At 43.5% G+C, this 10,132-nt stretch overlaps 1 protein-coding gene across 2 annotated transcripts; it reads left to right on the forward strand.

Moving 5' to 3' along the window:
- Positions 1-1,876: 1,876 nt before the first annotated feature.
- On the forward strand, positions 1,877-10,132 carry LOC119164250 (uncharacterized). 2 transcript variants are annotated; one of them, XM_037416399.2, is made up of 3 exons: positions 1,877-2,029; positions 5,157-5,478; positions 8,867-10,132. In XM_037416399.2, the coding sequence occupies exons 1-3, from the start codon at positions 1,960-1,962 to the stop codon at positions 9,741-9,743; spliced, it is 1,269 nt and encodes a 422-aa protein (XP_037272296.1). In that variant the 5' UTR covers positions 1,877-1,959; the 3' UTR covers positions 9,744-10,132. The 2 variants fall into 2 exon arrangements, with proteins under 2 accessions (XP_037272296.1, XP_075726504.1); XM_075870389.1 differs by having other exon boundaries at positions 1,878-2,029; positions 5,185-5,478.

The following is a 10,132-nucleotide window of genomic DNA, read 5'->3' on the forward strand; positions in this document are numbered from 1 at the left end:
CTCCAAATAACACAACTACCAAAATGTAAATTACACAAAACTATAAAATGTCATAGAGGCATGGGCAAGCTCCGCGGCGCAAAATTATCTAGGAAGAGCTACACGTACTGGGTATTGAGCACATGTGTACGTGAAAAAGTCACACTTTCGCCGCAAGGGCCGTGAAGTAACGAATGCCATAGCAAACCCTTGATGCCATGCCGCGGAGGTCTAGTGGCTAAGGTGACCTGCTGACCCACAGGTCACGGGATAAAATCCCGGCAGCCACGGCTGCATTCTTGATGGAGGCGCAATGCAGCCATAGGACAACTTCCCTGTGACACGTCAACTTCTTGATGACCGGGCAACAATCCACCTGTCTCCTGTGCACTCGCGGACCACACGTGTTTCCACCTAAGAGCTCATTTGTAAGAATGAACATGGGAGCAGTCGAAGACGTGTCAATGCAACAATACGCACCAAATCGCCGACAGGGCGCCCGATCATCGCGACATTACTACGCTCTCACGTGTCGCCAGCCCACCCGCTTCGAGAGCTACCGGAGCTAAGCCGCACCGGGACAAAAGGGTGTCGGTGACCTCCGCGTTTTCGTGACGTGCGCTGCTTCAAAACGGCGTGCGTGAACACTGCATGTGGCTGGGCTTCAGCTGAATCAAAGTGAGGAGTCACCTCGCTCCTCGGGATCTCGGAAGAGGCCCATTGATGCGCCGACTGCCAGTGCCAAAGTCAGTTAGGGCGTCGTCACAATGACGTTTCTAGTCTCTGTCACCCACGTGGGGCTCGGTTTCTTTTTCTTGAGTTAACAGGAACTCGAAAGGCTCGGCCGTCTCTGGCGCTGCTGAACTACGCGGGCTACCATGCGGGTGCCGTACTTTCCGTGCAGTCACGGCACGTACAGTCAGACACGTTTTTACCGAGTGTCATCCAAGTGATGCTGCCTGCCAACAACTGACTTGCCTCCCCATTCTTAAGGCACAAAGTAAATAAAAGCAAACTAACTGCCACGCAACCAATTTTAACTGCGGTCCTACAACGGGCCTACAGTATTTGCGCCTCCATCGAGAATGCAGCCGTGGCAGCCGGGATTGTATCCCGTGACCTGTGGGTCAGCAGCCCAGTACCTCAGCCAGTAGATCTCCGCGGCATGGCATCAAGTTGTTGCTATGACATTCGTTGCTTCACCCTTGGGGCGAAACTGTGACTTTTTTACGTACACATGTGCTCAATACATCGACCTAAAAAAGAGACAATGAATCTCGCCATCGACTCAAGTAAGGCAGTTACGTTAGAGACCTTCAGTTTATTTGTATGCAGATCACTGCAGACTTCATTTTCAGGTATATAGCTTCCAACGTTGTTATTTTGTGTTCCCACATTCTTGGTGTGTGGACCGGATACTAACAATCACCGTGGTGTTTGCCATAGTTACGATATTTCAATTTTTACAAGTGAATAATACTGGCGTTACACTTCCCTGCTTTTGTTTTTCAGTACTGTTTATTTCTAGCTACAAGCAAATCTTCGCATCATGCTTCATAAGCTTGTTGGCCCAGAGGGCCTGTATCAATTATTAACGTTGCATAGCATATTATTTAATGTGAACGAGGCAATTTGTACACCTATAGCTCAACGCTTCCTTTGTAAAGCGTCTCTGGTGTTAATTTCTTTAATGAAGCTTTTCACAATTAGATATTTACAAGAGCACGCGTCAGAATTAACAATACGCCTACAAATTGGTTCTGCTCACTTGTTTAATGCTACGAGAACGAGCTTTATACAAACTTCGTCAGAAGCAAAATGCCCTCTGTACGTGAAACACCAAAGTGACAATTGGCTGTTACAACAATAGCTTAGAGGGCTCTAAGCGTGAAACACAATGCTCGGTTTCGCGAGGCCTTCGCAGCAAATTTGTGTAGCAGGGGAACGCAGGTTTTCTTCGGCTCCATCGTGGGCACTGGCATGCAGTACATAACGGTGGCGATAGCCGCCGTTTGCTGCCTGGTGGTAAGCGGATATCGTAATTGTACAGGTAGGCATTTCTTTCTGTAATCACGTGGTGTATATTTATTTCTTTGTTCGAGTCATAGTGGAATAAAAAAAGTAAACCATTGTATTTCGTGCATTCTGTTCTGAAATCACTAATACATTGCTGCTTCACTGTGCGCAGCTATCGCCACGTTGACTCAGTTTTTTAGTGTTCAATACGAAGCGTTGTCAAAAACTCTGCTGCAGAATAACTGACTGCTTCTATAACATCAGCGTAGAGATTTCTTGCGACCAGGTTGTGGCAAGCATGGCGTCTGTGATCACGATTCCTGCTATTGGGAATAATACTCCAGATTCAGAAGAGTACTACAAAAAAAATTCTACAATGTCTCACTTTAGATAATTCCAATTTATGATCGCGTAATACCGATCATTAGCGAAACTTCAAAACTTAATTTCGTCACAATGCTGTGTCTCTGACCACATACCACTTGGTGTTTCTCAAAGTTACTGTTGCTGGTACGAGGGTTGTTTCGTGATATCTTTATTCTTACTTCGTGACACAAGTGACAGAGCTGTTGCTAGTCATGTCACGTGAGTCTATTTACATTCTGATACAGCTGATTGTTGTAAGCATTTCTTTACGTGTGAAGTGTGTAAACAATGCGCTTGTTGGTTTTACATGCTTCTTTTCTGCAAAAGTGAACATTGTGTCGGCAGCCGCAACTTTTAAAGCTTTCATAAAGGTTTTCATCTTCAACAGCCTGGCAACGCCCAGTGGAGGAAGACATGTCCCATGTCTCTCCAATTTCCCATTGCCAGTATTGGCTGACACATTTTTAACCCGAAAATTGTATGAATATGACCTGTTCCCATAAAAGCCTGCCCACATAGGTACCCTGGCTTCTTCGTGGCATGCAATCTATTTCTCTTTATGATTAACAGTTGCGATGGCTTCTCGCTATTATCTCCTAGCTATTTGGACTTCCGGATTTCCACCAAGACATATTGAAGAACTTTTCTAATCACTGACTGACTCCGAATGTTTATTTAACGTGGTATCGGTAATCTCCTCTTATATTAACTCGCTCCTTCATCCTCAATTTAAAATTATTTCGCTTCTTAAGCATCCACGATACGGCACTGCAGGAAAGTACCATTAACAAGCAGCTGTTGTATACCTTGTCTTGAGAGGTGCCGGTTGTATGAATTTTCTGAGAATACTGGTTATGCACCCTACCATGTTCATATTCGTACCTTACATTAAATCTTGCGTTTAGGATTCCACAGTATACTAAGCCATTAGATGTATTCATCTAGCACTACTGGAGCCTACACGTAAAAGTTACTTCATTACGGAATGGAATGGAAACAACTTTACTGCGTCTTGCGGAACATCAGTGTGTGAAGCACCCAGCTCAGTCTCCCGTAGATTACGGCAGCGAATATGAAAAATTTCTTCTAAGCCAAGTAACTGTACAGTGTACTGCAGCATCCTGGTGGGTGAAAAGGCACATTAATTCACATGAGCGATCGAAACAGCCGCAGCGCTGCCTAGGTTATACATTCACCCCCTAAAAAGCTGTGCATTTTCAGTGGGCGACTGCTTTGAAGTCTGTGTACCTTCGTTTGCAGATATTCATGTTCAATGATAATCTGGTTTTCCAAGCACAGAGCAAAATGGTTTAGAAACTGAAAAAAAAAACTGTGGAATTAATGTGCTCCTAGCTCATTCAACATTCCTTGACTATTTTAAGCTTGTAGTACGATGAAGGTCTCTCCAAACAGTGCTTCATTCCCTCTATTCTACAACAGAGGGTTTCTTTTTATGCTTAATATTCACTCTAATTCTACACTTAGCCTAACCCAGGGCCATCATTATCTACAGTTCTTTTTTAAATTGAACAAATATTTAAGACTAGTGCTGCTAAAAAGAACAGCAGTGAAGGTGATCTTCACTGTTATTCTCAACCTACCTCTTGCCTACTACAGGACCAATGCCTTTATCGATACATTCAAACCTCTCTTCCCTGGGTGAATTGATTCTATTTCATGCCTGTTAATTATGCCCTTTGCCGTATTAACTAACATCTTGTCGTCCCCTGCGGCATATTATGTTTGTTCATTCTATTTCCCTGTTTCCCTAATGGCTGTTTGTTCGTCTTAGGACACCATCCACCAAGGCGCATGAGGTAACAACCTAGGTGTATTGTAAACCACTCAATCGTAGTTTATGACAGGAAGTTATTATCGAAAATGAGTATGTGCTACAAACATTTAGTAAATACTCACCCCTTGTGCACTAAAAGAAAGAAAACAAGCAATAAGTCAATACATTGGCTGCGAAGTGATATTCTACAGCCCAAGACACCTAGTACGTAATAAGAAACATTAGTTGAGAACAGAAAAAGCTATGGCAGCTGCGAGAAGACCCCGAAGGAATGCAGGAACTGCACCAACGATGATGGCACGTGCGCATATATATGAGAGGTGCAAGCTCTTGGTCTAAGTAGGAATTTTTGTCTCTGGATTTCGGAGAACCTAGTGATTGTTCTTGGTTTCAATTGAACCTTTCTGCGTTGATAATCGATGTGTAAACAACCTAGCATGTCCTATTTGAAGCCGTGGAACAACCTATAAGCTACCTAAGATCGGCGTTACATATCAAAGGCTTAAAAACAACGTAGAAACAACCAATTAGGCTACAAAGTCGTCCACTTACGCTTATTTCTCTCTTATTATGAACTAGACCATAGGCTACATATATTCGTTCTCTGATACTCCTCTCTCTTCCGACGATGCGGCTGATATTGTTTTCCGCTCTATCGATTCATGGTGGGGAATTTACAGTAACTCCAGAGTTGTGAAAAGATATCAAGTTTAAAATATTGGTGAGTGGCCACTTCACCGTGATCATTTGCTTTGACAAACGTGGTTATGAGACCTGTTTTATGAGTTTCAATTACGTAGAACACCATGGTACAGTATTCAGTTGATATCCATATATCCTTTTATGGCCTACAGATACAAAAAGAAAATGCTAGCCTTATCAGAAGAAAATCGCCTCTTCAATATGTTTTCACATATCCCACTTTGTAAACGAACAACAAAACATTAGAGCAGTGCCTAACACCGACGTAGCTCACCGGCCCCTTGTACCACCAACGCAGACTCAGACTGCGAGTCTTCAACATGCAGCGAACTGGAAGTTCCCGTGTCCGGGAGACCTCGGCGAGACCACTTCTGCAGACCGCTATTCACGCCACCTGCTGTGAGAGAGGAACTGCGAACGTGCGTCTGCAGGAAGGGCTATGTCCGTAACTCCTGGGAGGAATGCGTGCCAAGGAAGATGTGCCTGCGTTGCAAGTTCCAGTGGCAGAAGGATTTCCGCACCTGCGCGTCTGGCTGTCCGTCGTCGTGCAACAGGGCTGACGACATTGTCTGTCAGATTCCGTGTGCTCCTGGTTGCGAGTGTCCTCCTGGCTGGAAACTGTAAGCTTTTGAAAAGACGATAGTCATTCTAGGGATAATTTAAAGGCCAACTCCGGTGATTTTTCGAGGTCAATGAACCTCAACGAAATTCGATGGGTATGTCCCTTTGCACACTTTCGTCTTTCATGCCAAATCACAGGTTTGAGTGATGCACTGATCGTCTGCAAATGAATTTGAAAGATTGCCCCGAAAAGCTCACCTTACTTGTCAGAATTATTGGCAACACTGTCTGTGTGACGTCATGTTTGGCATATTAAGGGAAGTGACACAGCCGATGGCATCGCTACTTTGGCCGCTACAGCGTTTATTGGGCTTTCCACAAGGCGATGGTGGTGGTGCTTGGCACGGGTATGGCAAGGGAATGCTTTCTTTCTTCCTCTTTAGTGTTTCGCTGGTGCTTCGCTGAAGTAGTTTTCACAGTGTTCATAGTCCGCACCGGCAGAACCAGTATAAGGCCTCTGGCTCTACCAAATAGTACGTAATACGCATACAGGGTGCTCGGTTGGGTTTCGGTTTCGGTATTGCACATTTTTGCCCATTATAATATTTTCAATTTTTCTTAGCATTTCAGCTGTTGGGCTTGTGACAAGAGTGTCCCAGGAACATAGAAACACCATAACCTTGACATGGTCGAAAAATCGCCGGAGTTGGCCTTTATCGCAGAATTTTTTGTCTGTCTGTTGGTCTGTCTCATGATTGAGCCACCCGACCAAAGTTTAAGCACTTTCTGAACGCCCAGCCATCTTGGAATTGTGGCTGCGTTGATCCTTCTGATGACTGTTGATCGTAAACGAATATCACAGATATTTGAGGCGCAACATCAATGCTTAAATTGTTAGCTACTGTGTTACTTTACTGTAAAGTCATTATATACGTAATTTTAAGACCCTAGTGTTTCTTAGGCTCTGCTGAAAATTCGACTCTCCGCACTGAAAAAACCTCTGCCGACGATGGGGTTCTATTTACCTCGGCAAGTTTCTACTTTCGTGCAGCGCTATTACATGCGCACAGCCAATGACCCTTTCACGACATAAAATACATTTGTTTCTCACAAATTGTTGTTCATTGCAAGTTGTCATGCTATACAGTACAACATGTGACCAAATTATGGCTGACATGTCGCGGAGGCACGAACACATGGTATGCCAGCAGTGATAATGTGGCAGAATGAAATCTGTTCAAACAAACCTCCATGACATTCATGATGCCATCATGGATATCGTACGAGAACAGCCTCCCGGGGGGGGGGGGTAAATGAGATCAACGCTAGTAGTGCAGCCGGCAGAAGATTATCTCGTTTGATGACATTCGCAGTGAATCACAGAGATACGTACGTGGCCATTTTTGTTACTGTTAACTTTTTACTTTTATTATACAGCTCAGTAATCGTGTGTTCGGAACTAAACACAAATGTTCATCTTTATTGGTTACCACTGCTCAGTATTCTTGTGATGGTCAGAGAGTCTCCGAAAGACCGTAAAATAAAGAGAATGTCCCCCTTGAATCACTATAGGGGCTCTGACAGTGACGCAAGTTGAAAAATGATAGCAACTGTAATGATGTTTTGTCCACAAACTACGATACGATTATGAGGGATGTCGTGGTGGTGTCATTTTTGTGAGCCTTAATGTAAGTACACTTGTCTCCGGCATTTGGCCTCCACTGCAAATAATAAAACTGCGCGAGAAGCTTTACACAGAGAATGCATTAAAATTAGAATTATAAAACACCATGGGCAGAGTAAGCAATGTTATGAATTGCAAGCTTGTCGACTTCAACAAGTAGCTTTCCTGGGACAGCTACTGTCATCACCGAATATCTTCTACTGCTTTAGAGCAAATGAATCCGGCAGGAAGGGCTCATTGTGTTGAGAAATCATACAGGCGCTTTTTCGACAACAAATACCATTTGTTCGCGACCTGTCAAATGATTACGATACATATTGGCGCTTCATTGTTGACAAAAACTCGAAAATTTGGTGGGAATACAATTAGCAAGAAAACAGCTGAAATTCAATAAAAGGGTGGTGAGGAGTTCATTTAGCAGGCTTGTTTGTTTACGGGGGTAAACTAATTTTACAAATGGAAAACAGATTGAAGTCAAATTGCCTGCATTTTTCATTTGTGCACTTTTTTCCTTATTTGATTGTTTTTTTTCTAAATTTACCGACACTTTAATGTCTGGCTTTTCTTTCGCTGCCCAGTAATCTACTGATGAGCATGTCTTCATAATGGTATCACGACTAATGCACTCTTGATACGCCTTCGGATGACTTTTTCATGCGATAGAGATTATAACCCGTCCCTTTATTATGAAAAGAGAAATGATGTGAGACTGTTTGATGCTCGATCTCTTTTTATTGATTTTATTTGAAATGTGTACTGAATGTTTGTTAATTAGCTACCACTAAAAATTCTGTATTTCGCAAATCAAAACACCGCAAATTATTTGCATTGCACAAATTATCAAGCCAACCCTACTTTCCTGACTGGTTCCAAATAGCACCTACCGCAAGCTATTGCAATAATTTTGCAACACCCATAAAGAGGAAATTGCACAACTTTTTTAATGTGTCTCCTTACTTACATATCCCAAAGTTTACTAGTGATAAAAACATCTCAGAAGAAATACTTAGAGAAACGGTATAACTAGCAATATAAAGGGCTCAGCTCAACATATGGCATGAGTAAACTGGTAGCAATATAATTACCCGTGAGAAACGTGTGCTCAATAATACTAATATGCGGGTGTTGTGTCCTAAAACCTAGGTATGTTTAAGGGAAACATGTCCCTCATTATTTCAAATATGTACACCGGTTAGTATTCATAGCTCCACAGTCAAATAAAAAAAACAGAGAAATCGTTAAAAAACCGGGTACCTGTATGGTCCCTGATTACCTCCCATTTTTTTATTATTACAAAGGCATTACAGCCACATGCATGCTTTATCAAAGTTAATTGTGATAATCTTTGAAAACTTTTTGGCTGTAGATACACATAACCTTTTGCCACTTCCGGTTTTATTGGTAGATTATAAGTCACTGTGGAGCACTACTCGACATTGTGGTCCAGTGGGCATGAAGCTGCATTGCTTACTAAAAGTTCATGGAATGTATTCGCGGCCACGATGGCTGCTTTTGAATATAAGTGAAATGCTAGACGCCCGTGAGCTTGCGTTAAGAACACCTGATTATTGAAATTTCCGAAACCCTCTACTGCAGCGTCCCCCACAATCATATCATTGTTTTGGTCTCCAAAACCCTCCAATTATTAATACAATAGTTTCTTTGTATCATTTTGCTGAATCTTCTGGCACTTCTTGTCATCCAAGAAGGTTCCGTTTGTCTAACCGGTGTTGGTGAAACTCGTTGTTTTTTTTTCTGTGCAGGCATCCGACCTTTGTGAGGATGTGCATTAGGGCTGAGAAGTGTCCCACAAAGTGTCCACCTCACTCGTCGATGCAGGAGTGCGTGTCCACCTGCGAACCAAAGTGCGGCCATTCTCCGCCTCTAAAGTGCATCACCAGCTGCGGCACGCCATCTTGCGTTTGCGACAGGGGGTACGCCGAATACATGCGAGGTGGAGTGAAGAGATGTGTGCGACGGGAGAAGTGCGCCCAGATCCTCGACTTGGCCGAAGTATTCCGGCCCCGGCACAGGCTTCACGAAAGTGGAGAAACGTCACTCGTCAGTGATGTGCACCTGGGAGTAGGCAAGCGCTGGCACAAACAGAGAAGTCCCAGGTTGTCCAGCGCTAGAAGATACTCTGACGATAGCGTTGCTGTTGCGAACAGCGAAAATAAGCCCCCGTCTTACAGAGAATACTTTGAAACAAACTCCCCGAGTTTATCGCCCCTGTACGAAACACCTCGTGTCACGGTTACATATAATGATGCTCCTACAGGATATAACCCGACGTCACCACCCACTTTCATTACCTCACCTACACGAGGTAACATACGACATGGCGGCGGAGTTAAAATGCATTATCCATCGTCTGCTTCATTCGGGAACCCCACAGGAAGTAGCTGGACTGGTTTTCGAGCTTACCTATGGGCAACTCCATCTAGGGTCAGAGCAGCGTATAGTAAGAATGATTACGAAAGGTACCCACCAGCTAGAGAGTTCGATTTACTGAGAGGTTGCGATGCAGTAGGTTTTATGTATTACCCTTCCGGTAATACGTGGCGGTACAGTCGAATACGGTTGGATTGGTTGCGAAATTCACCCTTATGGAGTGCCCTCGTTCGCTACTGTAATTTATGAAGCACCTTTCTTTGTTACCACTGGGTAAACTACCATTTCACGGATTTTCGAAACGGGTATCGCGTTTGTCTTCTCAGCAAGTTGACGTAGAGACGATACCAAATGATGTGGTATCATAGGTTTCGCAAAGCGACTGATGTTTGCAGTCCGACCGACTGTTTCAAGAGATATAGTAACGATAGTATGGGAACATTACTGCATTTATTGCATTTGTGTGCTCACATGTATTCAGTGGTCCAGGATTGAGCGCTTCGCTGTACAATGCTTAAGTGTGGTTCATAGAACTACTCACAAGAAGAACTACTGACAAAGCTCGCAACAGAAGTGAATCGAGTACGTCTCATGACCGCCATTTTAAGAAAAGCAAATAAAATCTCTTTCTTAAGAAA

Source organism: Rhipicephalus microplus, chromosome 8 (genome assembly GCF_043290135.1).
Source record: "Rhipicephalus microplus isolate Deutch F79 chromosome 8, USDA_Rmic, whole genome shotgun sequence".
In the NCBI taxonomy this organism is placed as follows: domain Eukaryota; kingdom Metazoa; phylum Arthropoda; class Arachnida; order Ixodida; family Ixodidae; genus Rhipicephalus; species Rhipicephalus microplus.

Excerpts from the sequence above, each read along its gene's own strand:
- LOC119164250 (XM_037416399.2), top strand. The coding sequence starts at position 1,960 with ATGCAGTACATAACGGTGGCGATAGCCGCCGTTTGCTGCCTGGTGGTA. Across the intron at positions 2,030-5,156 it reads CGGATATCGTAATTGTACAG|ACTCAGACTGCGAGTCTTCA; the intron begins GTAGGCATTTCT and ends CCACCAACGCAG. Across the intron at positions 5,479-8,866 it reads TGTCCTCCTGGCTGGAAACT|GCATCCGACCTTTGTGAGGA; the intron begins GTAAGCTTTTGA and ends TTTTCTGTGCAG.